Source organism: Onychostoma macrolepis, chromosome 19, assembly GCF_012432095.1.
Source record: "Onychostoma macrolepis isolate SWU-2019 chromosome 19, ASM1243209v1, whole genome shotgun sequence".
In the NCBI taxonomy this organism is placed as follows: domain Eukaryota; kingdom Metazoa; phylum Chordata; class Actinopteri; order Cypriniformes; family Cyprinidae; genus Onychostoma; species Onychostoma macrolepis.
In genome coordinates this window covers 27,867,465-27,886,333 of record NC_081173.1, presented here as the reverse complement: position 1 = coordinate 27,886,333, position 18,869 = coordinate 27,867,465, and the positions used below count along the sequence as shown (strand labels likewise).

The following is an 18,869-nucleotide window of genomic DNA, read 5'->3' as shown; positions in this document are numbered from 1 at the left end:
ATTCATGATATGGACCCTCTTAAGGCTGTGCAATTGGGCAATTAGTTGAATTAGTTGAAAGGGGTGTGTTCAAAAAATAGCAGTGTGGCATTCAATCACTGAGGTCATCAATTTTGTGAAGAAACAGGTGTGAATCAGGTGGCCCCTATTTAAGGATGAAGCCAGCACTTGCTAAACATGCATTTGAAAGCCTGAGGAAAATGGGTCGTTCAAGACATTGTTCAGAAGAACAGCGTACTTTGATTAAAAAGTTGATTGGAGAGGGAAAACCTATAAAGAGGTGCAAAACTTATAGGCTGTTCAGCTAAAATGATCTCCAATGCCTTAAAATGGAGAGCAAAACCAGAGAAACGTGGAAGAAAACGGAAGACAACCATCAAAATGGATCAAAGAATAACCAGAATGGCAAAGGCTCAGCCAATGATCACCTCCAGGATGATCAAAGACAGTCTGGAGTTACCTGTAAGTACTGTGACAGTTAGAAGACGTCTGTGTGAAGCTAATCTATTTTCAAGAATCGCAAAGTCCCTCTGTTAAAAAGGCATGTGCAGAAGAGGTTACAATTTGCCAAAGAACACATCAACTGGCCTAAAGAGAAATGGAGGAACATTTTGTGGACTGATGAGAGTAAAATTGTTCTTTTGGGTCCAAGGGCCACAGGCAGTTTGTGAGACGACCCCAAACTCTGAATTCAAGCCACAGTACACAGTGAAGACAGTGAAGCATGGTGGTGCAAGCATCATGATATGGGCATGTTTCTCCTACTATGGTGTTGGGCCTATTTATCGCATACCAGGGATCATGGATCAGTTTGCATATGTTAAAATACTTGAAGAGGTCATGTTGCCCTATGCTGAAGAGGACATGCCCTTGAAATGGTTGTTTCAACAAGACAATGACCCCAAACACACTAGTAAACGAGCAAAGTCTTGGTTCCAAACCAACAAAATTAATGTTATGGAGTGGCCAGCCCAATCTCCGGACCTTAATCCAATCGAGAACTTGTGGGGTGATATCAAAATGCTGTTTCTGAAGCAAAACCAAGAAATGTGAATGAATTGTGGAATGTTGTTAAAGAATCATGGAGTGGAATAACAGCTGAGAGGTGCCACAAGTTGGTTGACTCCATGCCACACAGATGTGAAGCAGTTTTAAAAACTGTGGTCATACAACTAAATATTAGTTTAGTGATTCACAGGATTGCTAAATCCTAGAAACAAAAACGTTTGTACAAAATAGTTTTGAGTTTGTACAGTCAAAGGCAGACACTGCTATTTTTTGAACACACCCTTTCAACTAATTGCCCAATTGCACAGCCTTAAGAGCGTGCATATCATGAATGCTGGGTCTTGTTTGTTTTCTGAGAATCTACTGCACCTACTGGTAACTTGTTTGCCACGTAGCAATAAAAATATACTAAAACCTTGATTATTCTGGTTAGTCACATTGTACTGCTATTATTTTGAACAATACTGTATCTATGGTCAAGAGAGTTCAGAGCTGGATAGGAAAGTTACATTTTGAAAGTTAGGAAAGTTAAAAGATGCTGATCACAAATTATGCTGAGCCTCAGCTATAGTAGTTGCATTTTTTTCCCCTTTCTTTTTATTTTCATTATTCACTCACATGTTGGGCTTTTGGTTCTGTTAGCAGTTGAGCTGTCGGTCACAGGCTGGAGAAGAAAATTACACCTTTACAACAAAAATCCACTGCAATTTATTTTAATAACCAATTTAATTATCCATTTGGAAAGTTAAAATCCCATCTCAACATAAACTGGACTATAGCCTCACTTAAAAAAATAAAATAAAATTCATCATGCAGTATTAAGCCTCTTAAGGGCTGCTGTGTGAGGAATTATTAATGCACATGAGAAAAATTACTCTGCACTGTGTTGTGACCGAGTATTGTGCATGTATGACAACATAAATATAGTCCCTATAAAAGAATCATTAGTTATATAGAGAGTTTATAGTAATACTCTTATCATTGTTTTTGTTTACTGGTTCTGTTCTTTATGTGTATTTTCCAACATGCAGATTCATAAATCAATCTTTCGGTCTATCCTCCAAATTGCAATAAAGCCACCGGGAAGCAAAACTGCAAGAACACACTGCGCAAGATGAGTTGAGCATCAATTACTAAAAAAAAAAGAAAAGAAAACTCATAATACTTACTTTTTAGGCCCTTGGTGTTTTCAACACTTGAGCTGTCAGAGGCTGAAGAAGAAAATGAAACCTTTATTTTACAACAAAATAACCATCACACACTGTTTAACAAGAATGATATAACAGTTAAAATGTTTAGGAAAAACACGATTACACGATGCTTAAACAAACACTTACATAGTAGACTTGTGGCACTGTCAACAGCTGAGGTGTTAGGCCCTGGAGAAAAAAATTAAACTTTTACATCAACACCAGAACATACTGATAAACCCAATGCCTAAAATAGCACAGTGTTAACCAACATATGTATTGGTAATGACATGAGAGAACAAAAATCCTGTAGGAAAGAATTCTAATTCTTACATGCATTAATTATTTTAAAATGAGCAACAACAATTAAAATGAATGAAAATAAATCACTGTAAATCACTTCACTGTCTAGAGATAGAGTTCATACTTTATACATAAATGCATATTGATGATTTAAGGAAATGGTAAATAAAACATATTTTTGGAGTATTTTAAAAGAATTCTATTTCAGGTTTTCTACTTCAAAATTTCACATTTAAATCAATGTGTTACTTGCAGTTTATTTTTAACTATCTTTACTAGCAATTTCTGCATGACAATTGTTTCTACACCATTTTTTTGGATTGTGTGAGTGTGTGTGTGTGGGGGACTATTGAGGAGTAATCTTGTAAATTCTATATTACACTGGTAAGAAAATAAAATAAAATAGATGTTCAAATAATAGTCCACTAATATATGTAATCTGGATTATAAGACTAATTAAAAGCATTACATATTGTAGTAACAACAGCTATCAAAGGTTAATCATTTCTGTTCTCACCTAATTTCTCTTTTTTCCAATACACCAAATATCCAGCGACACCACTGACCATTAACAGGACAACAGCAACAACACCAACAATGATGCTGATGGGAGCAGAATCTGCTGTTTGATCAGAGGAAAACATCAGATTACTCAGAGTCTGGTAACGTTACTGAAGGGATTTAGCCACTATATTTGTAGTTCACTCATCTAATTTCTCTTACCATTGTTTGTCCTGATCTCATTTGCTGTCTTGGTTTTGCCCTGGTGTTTCACCACACAGCTGAACTTGTTGTTCTTATACTCATCAGGTGTAACTGTGATGGTGCTTGTCCTCTGAAAGGTCCCGTCCTCATTGGGAAGAAGTTCACTGAGATCCACGTTCTCATGATGCTCTTGTCCATTTCTCATCCAGGTGATTGTTACTCCACTGGGGTAAAAACCTGTAGCATGACACGAGACTGGAGACGAGGGAGACTGGAGAGAGAAAATTGAAAACAAGTGATATTAAGTCTCCAGCTGCTGCAAATGATCCAGAAAGAGTCACTCTGGATAAAAACATCAGCTGATCTGGTTTGCAGTCGGGGTGCTCAAGCACAATACTGAACTCTAAATTAGGTACATCTAAATGAATGAATCTAATATACTATTTTATAAATAAATAGTATAAAAATACAGGTAGTATCAAAAGTAACAACCCTTGCATTAAGTTCCTCCTGTTTAGTAGTCACTCTGTTAATCATTTCCACAGCAAAGGCCACATGATCTGTAATGCTTGAAATAAAAAAAATTACGAACATTTTAGAAAACATGCACATTCTGGATAAGAACTGACAGTAACGCTTTAGATTACAACCTGCAACGTACTGTGTAAGTAAACAGAATTTACAGTGTAACTTTTTTGTAATTATTGTGTACCTATTCAGTACCTCCGTGTAGGTATAAGGGAATAATATGTGATGTTTGGGGAATAAAGGGGTAATAACCTGTCAAATTACAAATGATTTTTACAGGAAGTATTTTGAAACTAAGGGGTACCTATTCTACTATTACGTGGTATGTAAGCTATACAACAATCTTATATAAGCAAGCGATTTAGCAGAAACATACACTGTGTACTTTTTAAATACGCTGGGTTTTGTGTCAATCCAAACGATGTTGGGATGTTGAAAAATTCAGCCCTGGCACTGTAGCCACACCGACACAGCCCCACCCACGGACACGTGCATGCACTACTTACATTTGTGTACAGATGGTGAAATAACATAAGCAGTACCGTATATGTAACAGATATTTAAACATTTAATGTATGTGTCTGGCAAACAATGCTTACTACTTTTTAAAGAGCACACATTTATAACAAATTTACACATACAGTAAAAACAAAAGAAAAAATCTGAGGATGTTGTAGAGTCTGTGCGATGTCTGTTTATGCCATTTGTCTGCTGCTACTGTTATTCTCTACGGCAGTGGTGCCCAGCCCTGTTCCTGGAGATCTACCTCCCTGCAAAGTCCAGCTCCAACTCTGATCAAACACGGCTTAACCAGCTAATTAAGATCTTCAGGACCACTTGATAATTACAGGCAGGTGTGCTGAAGCAGGGTTGGAACTGAACTCTGCAGGTATGTAGATCTCTGAACAGGGTTGGGTACCACTGCTCGACAGTATGTTGTTCTTTGTTGTCACTGTCTGTCTGTTGGATTTTTCCTACCTCTACCACACTCCTCCCTGTCTCTGCTGGGCCTACCGTAGCATCCTTCCTCACAGCACTGGTATTGGAAGACCAGGGGTCTCTGGCTGTACTGGTTCCTGCAACATCCCAGTTAATGCACACAGTATAGGATGTAAACATTGCAGCAAAATATTTTCTCACTGACTGTTCTCAACGTTGGAATAGACATGAATACAAACAAGTAATAATCGCACAAAAGGGAATAGAATACATAGCAAAAACTATAAATAGTAGCAGCAGTAATAGTTGTGTGTGTACCAACAGATTTTTTACATTTTTAAATCCTTTTTGATATACAATTATTTGTGAATTAAAGTATGCTGAAGTGCTGCTAGTATGTGCTGCATGTGCATTTGTGTGTGTGTGTGTGTGTGTGTGTGTGTGTGCCAATGGCTTATAATACCTCATCTAACTATTGCACAGGAGTGCCTGTAATAGAAGCCTATGCACCCTACCTAAGGATTAATTGCATACTGTAAACATATGTACTATATGCATGTATTCAATGTTTTATTTTAATATATGACTATCTACATATTCAAAGCGAAGTTCACTACAAATGTCTACAGTAATACTATGGCTATTGCTATAGGTTTTTGATGTGTTACTGGAAGTAGCCTATATCAGTGGTTAGCCTAAATCCCACCTTATCTGCTGATATTTCAATCATGCAATTCAGTAACAGGCTGGCTAACACTTGTGACCAATTACCACGAAGCAATGACACTTTAAAATATACTGGGATTCTACGCTAAGCTTACTACTATTTAATACAATGTAGGCTACTGTCAAAAACAGCTACTACTTGAGCTTTCCTGTAGCTCAAATAGTAGAGCATGGCGTTAGCAACGCTAAGATCATGGGTTCGTTTCCCAGGGAAAGCAAGAGCTGATAAAATGTAAAAACTGTAACTTGAATGCAATGTAAGTCGCTTTGGATAAAAGCGTCTGCTAAATGCATAAATGTAAATGTAAAAAAAACACACACACACACACACACACAGGAGCTAGCTGGCAGAAGTAGTGTGAAAATGACTTGTGTTGGCTGTATTTTCTGTTTTCTTCTTGCCTCTGTGTCTGTGGCACTACTGTCCTCCGCTGCAGCAGCCGAGTTTAAACATTTTGAAAAGAGTTTGGTTAATTTTACACATTTAGCATCGGACTTTAGAGCCCTTTTGTTTGTTTGTTTGTCAAAGTTTTTCTTTATTTTTTTTACGGTCCATTATCTAGCTTTTACTGAAAATTAGCTCTTGTTGATCGTAGCTCGTCTTGATTTTGACTGAACGTCCAGTAACCTCTAATCGGTTCGGTCGGCCCATCTCGGGACCAGGCGGCTGGCCGTTGCTGACTGGGCCAAATGCTTAACATTTATTATTAGGCCTATTTATATTATTATTAGCCATAGTGAAATCGTGCAAGCAATAAAAACTCGTCCTATTAAAACAAATTGGCCCGTTAAAAACAATTTTATTCATATATTATTTTTAAAAATCTGACCGGCCCACATTAAACAAAATGGTCCGGCCCCTCTGGCATTTGCCAGAATTGCCAGATGGTCAATCCGCCCCTGCCTCTCATACCATTGGTAGGCGAACTCATGAACTCGAACGTGATATCAACAAGTTTTTTTAAATGTAGGACTATCTTTTTTTAAGCTGCCAAACCCCACACACCAGAGACCCGGCACGGTGCCGGAGAACTTTAAGCCCTGCAAAATACTATAAAAATATATATAAATAAAATAAACAGACAAAAATGTAAAATCACATTTATTCTGTCTCAGCAGCTTGTCTCCAGCCTTCACCAGATCAGACAATCTGATCTACATCACAGATCACATGTTGCTTCAGTTCTCTGAGTTAATGTTCTCCCTCCTGGCTCTTCTAAAAATATACAATGATCCATACATACAAAATATACTGTGAACTCACAGTTAGATGCACACACACACACACACACACACACATATATACACACACACACACACACTACAGTGGTTATTGTTTCCAAATATAAACATCTAAGGAATTTTGAATATTCCTGATTCATGGTTTCCTTTCAGTGTTTCTCAGCTTTCAGGTCCAGGTCCAGATTTACTTCTTCTTCTACAGAAAAGAGAGAACCAAACAATAATGAAACAGATTACTTTTAAATGACACCATCACTAAAATATGAACCTGTTGGGAGTGTTAAAAGTACTGTGAATATTTACTTACCTTGTCTTTTAACTCTGAGTCACTGGAATCTATATGAAAAGAAAATTGAAATAAAAATAAAACACATTTAGATGTCCATTTCTATGTATATATGTATATGCCAGGCATCTTTTATGATAACCACAGCTCTATATGGTCAGTGAGGATACAGACTACATTATTTAAAGATTTTTTTTTTACACAACAGGACAGATCTTTCTAATGTCAGTTCACTTGTAAACAGCACTTCTGTGATGCAGTGATATTAGGGGGAACAAAATCTAATATTGTAATGATCAGAGAGAACTGAGTTACCAGAAGAGCTGAATGTCCAGAAAAGAAACTTCATCATGCCGTAAAGAACAAGTGCAACAGCAACCATCGCCATCGAGTCCTCAATAGAAGGAGCACTGACACCTGATATCAACAAAACATCAGATCAAGACCAGCAGAACAATCTGACTGACAAACGTGTTCCTCTGGAAATGCAAACAGAAGATGCACTAAATAAAAAAAAAAAAATGTTTTGGCTGATTCTCTCACAAAGACAGTCATTTGTCGCCACCTATTGGCGAACCATATAATCTTCCATGATCATTCACTTGCTATTTACAAAAACATATCACTATCTTTAGTGAAATATTAAAAATACATGTTTTAATATATATTTTGCTCTTTTGGCTTCTCCTATAATCATGTGTCAGTCTACGATAGTGTAACTCACCGATCACATTGAGTGTCGCAGCAGCTCGTCGTGTTCCTCCCTCATGTTTGGCCACACAGGTGACGTCTCCACCGCGACCGAGTCCCAGCTTCCCCGAGTCCAGCTCCAGACGGCTGCTCTGACTGAAGGTGCCATCAGACGCCTGTCTGTGACCCGTTACACTGCCCTGACCCAGAGAGCGGGACGTCCCGTCTGCCCCGCTGAACTCCCAGCTCAGATCCAGAGTGTGAGGAGCAAAACCAGACGCCTCGCACTGAACCAGCAGCACCTGCCCAGGAACCAGCAGAGGAAGAGGAGACGGGTAGATGGACAGAGACGGAGGCTCTGGAAGAAAACAGGCAGGGATTACTATTCTATTCATAACTGTAATAGTTAAACTAGGTGGCTACAGCATCATATGCATAATAATATAAGTATACCACCATCTCACCGATTATCTCCAGGTCCACAGCTACCTGAGCCAGCAGGTGAGGAAGATAAACCGTGCAGATGTAAGTTCCTGAGTGTCTCACTCGAGATTCCTCCAGAACCAGTGATGCGTTTCCTGTCTCATAGAGGCCTGTGATGTCGATATCGGCTCCGGTCTCTGATGTCTCTGCAAACCGATCGTTCTTGCCGTCGTAAGCGAGGACCAGCCGTCCTTCACCCCTGAACTGATAGCGCCACTCGATAGAGAATCCAGAGCCGTGAACCGGAGAAGACGGATCGACCCAGAACCCACAGTCCAACAGAACTGGTTCTCCCAGTCTAGAGCGGACCACAGGAGTCTTACTGGACACACTCAGGATCACTTCAAGAAAGAGAGAGAAACAAAAGTGAGATTAATTAAGTAAAGTAAGACCGTGTTTAACCCTCAATAGCTCAGAAGGGTTAAACTGATTTTAGGCCTTACTTTAATGACTCAAATTATAAAATACCTGGATTGCAAAATCGTATGGGAATACAAATCAAAAATTAAAAAATTTGAATACAAATAAAATATGAAATCACATCATAAGATATATAAATTGCAAAATCTAATTGGAATGCAAATCAATCTAAAAATTACAAATAAAATATATAATCACATATGTATAACTATGTAGAATACTACTAATAATACTACTACCACTAATAATTATTATAAATTATATTATATGCAATTATTTAAATTTTTATATAACCTATTGAGCCGTTATAAAGTATATAACATTACATGCGGTTATGCAATATATTAAGACCATTTTTATGCAATACATAAGAAACCTGTACTCTAACTTTTGGCTCTTTACAAACAATTATTGTAATTTATTATACAATATACTATGCAAATATATAATATATATTATTATATGCAGTTATATGTAGGCTATTTATTATTTCTCCAATATATGATAAATTTGGACTCTCTACCTTGTGGCTCTTTAGAAGCTGAAGGTGCTCTCATGATATTGGACAGCGTCAGCTGCTCGTCAAGCCCTTGTGCTGCCACTGAGAACCAATCAGCTTGCAGGTAGACTGGGCTTTGGGCGGAGTCAGTGAGAGCAGACGTCCATCTGACCATAGAGGCGTGAGGCGTGAAAGGGTTAATCTCACACTTGGGTTTGTTCACAGAGCCTTTGGCTGGATTCAGAGCAGCACTGCAGAACGTACCAGCGGGATCTGGAGGAGGACATGCATTAAAGATTAGTTATCATCAAATAGTTGCCTTATGCTTCAGAACAGGTGCCATATACTGTCATTTATGGCTGTAGTGCTGGTATAGAAAAGGGATTTAAATAGGCCTACAGTATTATACTACCATACAATAAACCTTAGAGTAGCTACAGATCACCAAGTGAGCACAACATTGTGCAAATCTTCTTTGACTTGTTATTTACAGATTATACAGTCAATTTTATAGATTATACATGTCTTTTTAAAAGGTAAATGCTGCACTGTCACTGACCGGTCACATAGTAAATCCTGGATGAGCTGATGTCTGCAGGAGGATGAAGCTCAGACAAGCTCTCTTCACTGAAGGCTTCAGTTCTGATGAACATGAGAGATTTCTCTTGACTCATCGGTGCTGAGAAACCCCTCCATGACCCGGTTTCTCCTGAACAAACCAGCACTCCAGAACCGGACATACAGAACCGGAAGCTGCAGGATAAGAGAGATTATGTTCATTGGTCACACGCATAATTGAATATATTAAACTGTATTCTTGATTACAAAAACTTACCACCAAAAAACAATGCAAATGCGATGATAGATATCTTATATACGGTCGAAATATCAGACATCGTTGCTTTTATGTTAAAATGATAACTAGGTATGTAACTGTGCTGTTTGTCGTGCTAAAGATCCGTCTGTTTTCCCAAAACATTCGTGCAGCGTTTCACTTTCAGTTCCGAACTTCCGCGGCGTGATCACGACGCATGCGCATAAACTACTGAATGTTTTCTAATCCAAAACCATCTTTTTGCCACTTGAAAATGAAATGAAATGACTTGTGACATGTTTTTTTATGTAGCATCATGTAGGGTGTTGTAACCACATGGAATATACAGTAAGACACTAAAATACATGCATTTCCCTACGGTAAACTATTATTCTCTGCTAGGTGGCGCTCCATACAAACAAATACTGCTCCAGACGGTGTATAGTAACCGAACGTGTCCAGAATCTGTAGGGGTACGCGGGGTTAGTTGTAAATTGTAACACACATGCTGGCATTTTACTAGTTGACATATCAACACTATATAGAGAAAAGAATGTGCCAAAGAAGTTATCGCTGAACATTTATTTTACCATAACTAAAGTAAATTTCTGGCTGTAGTAAATTTTTCAGATCAGATTTTTAGTGTTTAAAATAATAACAAATTGGTCTCATTTTAAATAATGTCCAATCTGTTATTTAGCAGTTTAGATAAGTCTTTAATGCTTTGCTAACTGGGTCATTCTTCAATTGGGGTGACAAATCAGAGGCAGAATTTGCAAAAATGCTTGTTTGTTTTTTTTCTAATAAAATATATTGCTGTGCATTTAAATTAGTTTAATATGTTATATCCATTAAAATAGAAGCTTAAGAACATTTTGATTTTTTAAAAATAATTTTAATCAAACACTGGTGACACAACCATGTCTATGGTGTTACCAATAATTGAAGTAACATTTTGCCAGGAAAGATAGTAACACCACAGACAAATCAGCCTAAATCCAGACTTTTCTAAACTGGAGGCTGCCATCAAGATCAGGGGACATTTTGAAAATATTAATAAGTATGTATTTATCAAAATTTTGATTAAAATGTGTCAGATCTGCAAGTTATCAACATAACACCACAGACACTAATAAAGTGCGACATGCATTTGTCAGAAATTTAGCTAACTTTAAGAAAATTAATAAGAATGTACTCCCCATGCACCCCTCAGATCAACCAGCACCTGCAGTGACCTTTACACACAGGAAGTAGTTCACATAGCATTCCCCCTTTTCTTAAATGGGTGACATGCATTGTTGTAACATGACAGACATGAATTTGGGGGACACAACTTTTTTCTTAAATATAACAAAATATGCATTTTTAAAAACAATTTAATAATATTGTACATGTTAAAATCTATATTCACAATATAACCACTTAATTTTTATTAAAAATGTTATATTGTTGCAATTACATTCCATGATACCTCTCTGAGGTATGGCAGGAACATGCATATTTTGTTACAAATGCAGTCTCTCAAACTCAATTAAATATGTATTTTAAAATAAAAATGTCACTATTAACGGCGCACAAATTGTGTTTACCCTACAGAATACAAACATGCAAACATTTTAAGATTTATTGGTATTTAAAGTGTATTTAAACTGTTGTAAAGTAGAGGGACACCACTTGCCACCACAAATGAAGAATGACCCAACTAACAAAAGACACTAACCGATTTTAAATTCCAGTTGTGCAGACTGCTATTATTAAACTATGTTATTCTATGACATAGCGATGTAATTTACAACTGCTTTAAACTTTCAGGCTAGGCTTTCCCAAGCCAGCCTAAAGTTTGACTTGACGAACTTTTTTATAGTTAAACTATGCTATTCTATGACATAGTGAATGATGTAGTTTACATTAGTAACTTTAATTAATTTTAATGAGAAACAATGAGAAATAGGTGGATAAAGACTGAGAGTCAATGTTCAATGTTTAGAAATTATTATTTCAAGAAATGTAAAGCATTTTGGCTTGTCTGTTTGTCTCGTGTTCTGTGAGAGCTGTGTGTGGAGGGATGAGAGTGTGTTTATCTGTGTTTTTCTGAATGTGTTCTATCTATCTATTTGTCCACATTATTTTGAACTATGAATTAGCTAAAGCTGTATGTTGTGATCAGGGCCGTACTTAGCATGGGGCCCTGGTAGCAATGCCTTCATTGTCAAACGCCATTATTTTATTCAAAAAGTTAATTTTACTTTATCTACAAAATATATGTAGCCTATGTATATTAGATCAGATAACATTTTGATATGGTCATGTTACAACGTGCCTTTCAGATGTTACAATGTGCCCCAACTATGGGGCATGTTGTTAAATTTCACTTCCATTCTTTTGGGGTAAATAAAGAAAAAGTATACACTGTAATTATGAAACAAAACCACGTATTTATAATAGACAAGTGTGAAATTAATGTGGAAAAAATATGTACTCTGAACCATGTGGATTTACACAAAGTGAGAAAGTCAAGAAGTTTTGGGTTGTGGCCCGCTCACCGCCTACTGGCTGGAGCTTCAGAACCTGTTCAGGCGTTTCTGCAGAGACATTTTTCTAGTTCAAAGTCAACAACTGAGACCAACTTTTGGTATTAACTTGAATATTTTAAGTCTTTTCTCTAGCCTAGAATTATTATTAGTAGTATTTTAAATCTAAAAAGAGTTGCCTCTCAGGAAAATGCAAGAATGTGGCTCGTAGTGCTTGTGTTTGTTGGAGTTCATTTTGCTTATGCTGGTGAGTAAATTAGGCTATGCTGATTTTACACTAGTACCAGTATAAGCTTTCTTATTTGTTTTTGTTTGTTTGTTTTTTGTTTGTTTAAGTTTTGCAACTGTATGATATTGATATTATTTTATTTTAAAACAGATCATTTGAGGAACCACAGCAGTCAAGAGTGTCGTGTTATTGACACTTTTCTTATTTCTTCTTCTTCTTATTATTAAATATTTATTTTGACACGCTACACATTTTAATAGGCCCCTATTCTTTATTCTTACAATATAGGGCTATACAAAATATATAGTCAATTATTTACATGTTAAGCAGAGCCTATTATTATTTTTTCTTTTGAAGGCATATTTTATTCTTTAGCCTAATGAAAATTAAACCTTTTAGACATAATTTCATAGGAGGTCTGAACAAAAAAATAAATAAAAATCAACAAAGTTATTACTATTATTATTTTTAACTAACTCAGCTGTTAACATGCTAATGTGTGTGTGTGTGTGTGTGTGTGTTTTTTTTTTTTTTTTTGCATTTCATGCTTTTTCTTTTTTTATTCCAAATAACTTGCAAAACCCACTACATTGATTGTGGTCTGCTATTAATAAACTAGAATGATTGTTTCACTATGTATGAGAGAAAGTCCCATAACAGCAGAATAAATCAAAATAACACATTTCTAGAAGAGAACACATTTCCTAAAAAAAAGATTTTGAGCTCACAAAGCAACCTTATTTTTGCAAACAAAATAATTATTTCAGTGAAATAGACAAATCGAAAAATGACGAATTGAAGGTGTAGGCTGACTACAAATCATTATTGTTGCTCTCTTCATTTCAGTAATGCGGTTGTCGAATTATATTCTATTCAGTAAATTAGTTTGAAATTAAATCTTGAAATTATGTACATAATGCATACAACACGTTCCATTTACTCCATTTATTTGTTTTCTGTCTCATGTTATATATTGTAAGATTCTAATTAAAACAGTATATCTTGCAAAAGTCATTCCAATAAAATTTATTAATTTATTAAGTTAAATAATTTTTATCCAATTACATGTTTTAAAAAATACATATTTTATGTTTTTACCTATTACAAAATGTGCTTCATATATAATGCTGACTGCGTCTACATGTAACATTGTGAATAGTGTGAATGTTGAGCAAGCTGAGCACGTCTTGTGAGATGATGACTAAAATTATGTTTTTCTTTGTTTGTATCTCTCTCCTCAGGAAAACACTCTCTGAAATACTTCTACACTGGTGTGTCTGGAGACATTGACTTCCCAGAGTTCACTGCAGTTGGTCTGGTTGATGACGAGCAGTTTATGTACTTTGACAGCAACAAAAAGGAAGCTGTGCCGAAGACAGAGTGGATGAAACAGAATGAAGGAGCAGATTACTGGGACAGACAGACTCAGCCCCTGATTGGCAGCCATCAGACCTTCAAAAACAACATACAGTTCCTAAAGGAATGGTTCAACCAATCAGCAGGTAGAATTGTAACTACCTACACACACACAGCAAACATGATCATTTTTAGTTTCCATTTTCTTATTTATGTGTGAATTTTTGCAGCATGCCAACATGTAGTGCCATTGTGCTTTAGGCGTACTGAGTTTGACTTTGACTTTGCTTCCTGTCAACATACTGTCCTATCATAAAGGCAAAAAATGCCAAAAATAAATGTTTAAAAAATGGGATGATGGATTTTGCATGCTTAGTGATTTTAAAGCAGATCAACTGCTGTTTTACAAGCAGCCTGATTTTTCTTGATACAGGTATATTAAATAAAAATCAATGCACATTATATTAATTTTGTATGAATCAATTTAGTTTCTCTAAAAAATACTTTTCTGATCCTCTTTTTTTGTCAACACTAAGAAAAAAAAATATGTCAGGCCTTGTATTTGAGGAAAAGAAAACATTAATGTGTCTGAGACTCTGTGTGCAGGAGATTTACAAAACACAAACAGAACCTCAGAGACACAGACACACAGCTGAACAGATCCACAGACAGATCACAGCACTGATGTGACCCAGATATCTGTCATACAAAAGCTCAAACAGAGCTCCAGCATGATATGCAAGCAGTGTTAATCTGTTAGTTTTTTGTCAAAGCAGCCAGAAATAGTCTGGAATGTAAGGAGTATGTTTGATGCTGGGGCACTGATAAACTTTTTTGCTTTATTTTGTTTTATAGAAATTCTACATTTTATTTTGTGGAAACTACTTTACATAAATAGAGCAGATTCGAGACACCATTCATTAAACTTAAATTTGTAAATTTGAAATCTGTAGTCACTGTAGAGAAATATGTTCTGTTAGATAATTTTTTTTTTTTTTTTTTATAAAAAATGTGGGACTTTCTGATTGACTGATGTCTTTAGACTTAATGAATTGATTTTTCATACAATATACATACATTGTCTCTCTGTTCCTCAGGTGTGCACACACTCCAGCGAATGTACGGCTGTGAGTGGGATGATCAAACTGAAGCAACAAATGCATTCAAACAGTATGGGTATGATGGAGAGGACTTTGTGTCTCTGGACTGGAAAGAGCTGAGATATTTTTCTCCAGTGCAGCAAGGAGTCCAAACTGCACAGAACTGGAACAATAAAAAAGGCTTCCTTGAGAATGACAGAAATTACTACAGCATTGTTTGTATTGAGTGGTTGAAGAATTATCTGCAATATGGAAAGAGGAGACTGCAAAAAATGGGTATGTCGGTCCTTATCCAGAATGTGCATGTTTTCTAAAATGCTCTCAATTTGTTGATTTTAATTCATGTGGCCTTTGCTGTGGAAATGATTAGCAGAGGTGACTAAACAGGAGGAATTTAATGCAAGGGTTGTTACTTTTGATACTACCTGTAATTTATACTATTTATTTATAAAATAATATATCAGATTCATTCATTTAGATGTACCTAATTTAGAGTTCAGTATTGTGCTTGAGCCCCTCGAATGCAAACCAAAATCAGCTGATGTTTTTATCCAGAGTGACTCTTTCTGGATCATTTGCAGCAGCTGGAGACTTAATATCACTTGTTTTCAATTTTCTCTCTCTCTCTAGTCTCTCCTCGGGTGTCTCTGCTGCAGAAGTCTTCCTCGTCTTCAGTCTCGTGTCATGCTACAGGTTTTTACCCCAGTGGAGTAACAATCACCTGGATGAGAAATGGACAAGAGCTTCATGAGGATGTAGATCTCAGTGAACTTCTTCCCAATGAGGACGGGACCTTTCAGAGGACGAGCACCATCAAATTTACACCTGATGAGTATAAGAACAACAAGTTCAGCTGTGTGGTGGAGCACCAGGGCAAAACCATGACAGCAAATGAGATCAGGACAAACAATGGTAAGAGAAATTAGATGAGTGAACTACAAATATAGTGGCTAAATCCCTTCAGTAACGTTACCAGACTCTGAGTAATCTGATGTTTTCCTCTGATCAAACAGCAGATTCTGCTCCCATCAGCATCATTGTTGGTGTTGTTGCTGTTGTCCTGTTAATGTTCAGTGGTGTCGCTGGATATTTGGTGTATTGGAAAAAAGAAAAATTAGGTGAGAACAGAAATGATTAATCTTTGATAGCTGTTGTTACTACAATATTTAATGCACTTGTGTAATGCTTTTAATTAGTTTTATAATCCAGATTACATATATTAGTGGATTATTAATTGAACATCCATTTTATTTTATTTTTTTACCAATGTAATACAGAATTAAAAGGATTACTCTTCAACAGTCCCCCCCCCACACACACACACAAAAATGGTGTAGAAACAATTGTCATGCAGAAATTGCTAGTAAACATAGTTAAAAATAAACTGCAAGTAACACATTGATTTAAATGTGAAATTTTGAGTAGAAAACCTGAAATAGAATTTTCTTTTAAAATACACCAAAAATATTTGTTTTATTTACCATTTCCTTAAATCATCAATATGCATTTATGTATAAAGTATGAACTCTATCTCTAGACAGTGAAGTGATTTACAGTGATTTATTTTCATTTATGTAATTGTTGTTGCTCATTTTAAAATAATTAAGGCATGTAAGAATTAGAATTCATTCCTACAGGATTTTTGTTCTCTCATGTCATTACCAATACATATGTTGGTTAACACTGTGCTATTTTAGGCATTGGGTTTATCAGTATGTTCTGGTGTTGTTGTAAAAGTTTAATTTTCTTCTCCAGGGCCTAACACCTCAGCTGTTGACAGTGCCACAAGTCTACTATGTAAGTGTTTGTTTAAGCATCGTGTAATCGTGTTTTTCCTAAACATTTGAACTGTTATATCATTCTTGTTAAACAGTGTGTGTTGGGTTATTTTTTTGTAAAATAAAGGTTTCATTTACTTCTTCAGCCTCTGACAGCTCAAGTGTTGAAAACACCAAGGGCCCAAAAAGTAAGTATTATGAGTTTTTTTTTAAAAAAACAGTGCGCAGTGTGTTCTTGCAGTTTTGCTTCCCGGTGGCTTTAGTGCAATTTTGAAAACATTTCAAAAATTTTATAGAGACTATATTTATCACATATGCACAATACTCGGTCACAAAGTAGTAGAGTAATTTTTCTCATGTGCATTAACAGTTCCTCACCCAGCAGCCCTGAAGAGGCTTAATGCTGTATGATGAAAAAACATATTAAAGTGAAGTTGTAGTCCAGTTTATGTTGAGATGGGATTTTAACTTTCCGAATGAGTATCTGAGATTCTTCTCCAGCCTGTGACAAACAGCAACTGCTAACAGAACCAAAAGCCTAACATGTAAGTGAATAATGAAAAGAAAAAGAAAAAGAATGCAACCATTGTAGTTGAGGCTCAGCATCAATCGCGATCAGCATCTTCTCAAATTTTTCAAAATTTCCTATGTAGCTCTGAACTCTGATCCTGACCATGGATATAACAGTGTCTTAGACAGTTATCATGCAATGGCTCACACAGTGGATCTAGTGGAAGTACTGCTGAATGAAAAATAAAAATGGATTTTTTTTGTTACAGAAAGAGACACAAGATGATTGTGCAAGACACAAGATTACTGAGAAAACTGAACCTGAAAAAGTTTTACCCAACTTGCAGTGTCTTTCTTTAAACCCTTTAACTGTTACTTCATGAAATACTTTTCTTTCTAATATGTGATTCTATGAGGGGGCTTTGTTACTGTTGTAGCTCATGGGTGTATTTTGATTCACATGAGAAGAGCCCATAGGAAAGAAAAATCAAAAGTGAGATCTCTTTAACATCTCAAATATTTCTCATACAGAAATGAGGTTACTTTAAGATCGAATGGAGATTTTTGCTTGAGTATCCTGCTTCTCAAACTTGTCTCCTGAGGCAAAAACTCTAACACTCTCACAATGGTCTTCTTTAAAACTTTAAAAGAGATTTCAACAACATCACACACTGTGCTCAGATTTTTCTCCTTAGCTAAAGACTCTGGTGGTCTCACATTTGAATGGGGGGGGGGTCATAAATTCAGAATTAAAGTCTATATTGAGAGAGAAATTATGCAGAAATAAGGATAATGTTACTTTTTATAGGACAATGTTTAAGTACTTAGGCACATAATTTGTTGTTGGAAATAGTAATGTACCGGATGCCTTAATCAAAACTGATCTACAGAAAATGTAACCCTGGAGCTTTCTTTGCTGAAAGGCACATAAATGGCTTATGACTCAGTCTTGATTATTAATTGACTAATTTGATTATTAATACATATGGAAGAAATGTTTGAGCTCATATTGAGGCATTTGACTTGGTGCACACTTTGTAAAGTTATTGAGATCGCTTCTGAAATTTAGAGGAGACAAATGTGAGAGCTCTCGAGTCTTTAGTGCAGGAGAAATATCTGAGCACGATGCGTGATGTTGTTGAGATCTCTTCTAAAGCTTTAAAGAAGACCATTGTGAGAGTGTTAGAGTTTTTGTCTCAGGAGACAAGTTTGAGAAGCAGGAGACTCGACCAAAAGTTTCCATTCAGTCTCAAGGTAACCTCATTTCTGTCTAGGAAAAATATTTGAAATGGTAAAGAGATCTCTTTTTATTTTATTTTTCTTCATTCTGGTTAGCTTCAGTGTCATGTATCTACACCATTTCAATCAAAGACAATACATGAATTGTCATATTTGAAGTTGTTTTATGTAGACAGTGTTTTATTGCACAGTGATTTAACAGAGGAAACCATAACCTATATTTACATACGTGCAAAAATGGGCTGTACAGAACAAAATTTTAATACCAAACAAAGCAAAAAAACAAACAAACA

The 18,869-nt window shown here is 36.0% G+C and overlaps 3 protein-coding genes across 3 annotated transcripts; 1 reads left to right on the top strand and 2 right to left on the bottom strand.

Moving 5' to 3' along the window:
- Positions 1 to 1,646: 1,646 nt before the first annotated feature.
- LOC131525169 (major histocompatibility complex class I-related gene protein-like) lies at positions 1,647 to 4,866 on the bottom strand. The gene is made up of 6 exons (XM_058752540.1): positions 4,713 to 4,866; positions 3,225 to 3,774; positions 3,019 to 3,123; positions 2,346 to 2,387; positions 2,178 to 2,219; positions 1,647 to 1,672 (listed from the first exon to the last, which is right to left on the bottom strand). The coding sequence occupies exons 2-6, from the start codon at positions 3,409 to 3,411 to the stop codon at positions 1,647 to 1,649; spliced, it is 402 nt and encodes a 133-aa protein (XP_058608523.1). The 5' UTR covers positions 3,412 to 3,774; positions 4,713 to 4,866.
- A 1,618-nt stretch (positions 4,867 to 6,484) lies between these two features.
- On the bottom strand, positions 6,485 to 10,043 carry LOC131526025 (tapasin-like). The gene is given in 9 exon segments (XM_058754089.1): positions 6,485 to 6,837; positions 6,949 to 6,977; positions 7,243 to 7,344; positions 7,652 to 7,975; positions 8,082 to 8,441; positions 9,044 to 9,292; positions 9,579 to 9,710; positions 9,713 to 9,772; positions 9,855 to 10,043. Coding segments are annotated over 9 exon segments (1,329 nt in total). The 5' UTR covers positions 9,916 to 10,043; the 3' UTR covers positions 6,485 to 6,825.
- Positions 10,044 to 12,562: 2,519 nt separating this feature from the next.
- Positions 12,563 to 17,638, top strand: LOC131526026 (major histocompatibility complex class I-related gene protein-like). The gene is made up of 8 exons (XM_058754090.1): positions 12,563 to 12,611; positions 13,835 to 14,095; positions 15,047 to 15,325; positions 15,680 to 15,961; positions 16,063 to 16,167; positions 16,805 to 16,846; positions 16,974 to 17,015; positions 17,607 to 17,638. The coding sequence occupies exons 1-8, from the start codon at positions 12,563 to 12,565 to the stop codon at positions 17,621 to 17,623; spliced, it is 1,077 nt and encodes a 358-aa protein (XP_058610073.1). The 3' UTR covers positions 17,624 to 17,638.
- Positions 17,639 to 18,869: the final 1,231 nt, after the last annotated feature.

What these genes read in the sequence shown, in the direction of transcription:
- LOC131525169 (XM_058752540.1), bottom strand. Translation starts at nt 3,411, where the DNA reads ATGAGAAATGGACAAGAGCATCATGAGAACGTGGATCTCAGTGAACTT. An exon ending in TGAGATCAGGACAAACAATG is followed by an intron (nt 3,124 to 3,224) that starts GTAAGAGAAATT and finishes CTGATCAAACAG; the next exon opens with CAGATTCTGCTCCCATCAGC. An exon ending in TTGGAAAAAAGAGAAATTAG is followed by an intron (nt 2,388 to 3,018) that starts GTGAGAACAGAA and finishes TTTTTTCTCCAG; the next exon opens with GGCCTAACACCTCAGCTGTT.
- LOC131526026 (XM_058754090.1), top strand. Translation starts at nt 12,563, where the DNA reads ATGTGGCTCGTAGTGCTTGTGTTTGTTGGAGTTCATTTTGCTTATGCT. An exon ending in ATGGTTCAACCAATCAGCAG is followed by an intron (nt 14,096 to 15,046) that starts GTAGAATTGTAA and finishes TCTGTTCCTCAG; the next exon opens with GTGTGCACACACTCCAGCGA. An exon ending in CAGTGCCACAAGTCTACTAT is followed by an intron (nt 16,847 to 16,973) that starts GTAAGTGTTTGT and finishes TTACTTCTTCAG; the next exon opens with CCTCTGACAGCTCAAGTGTT.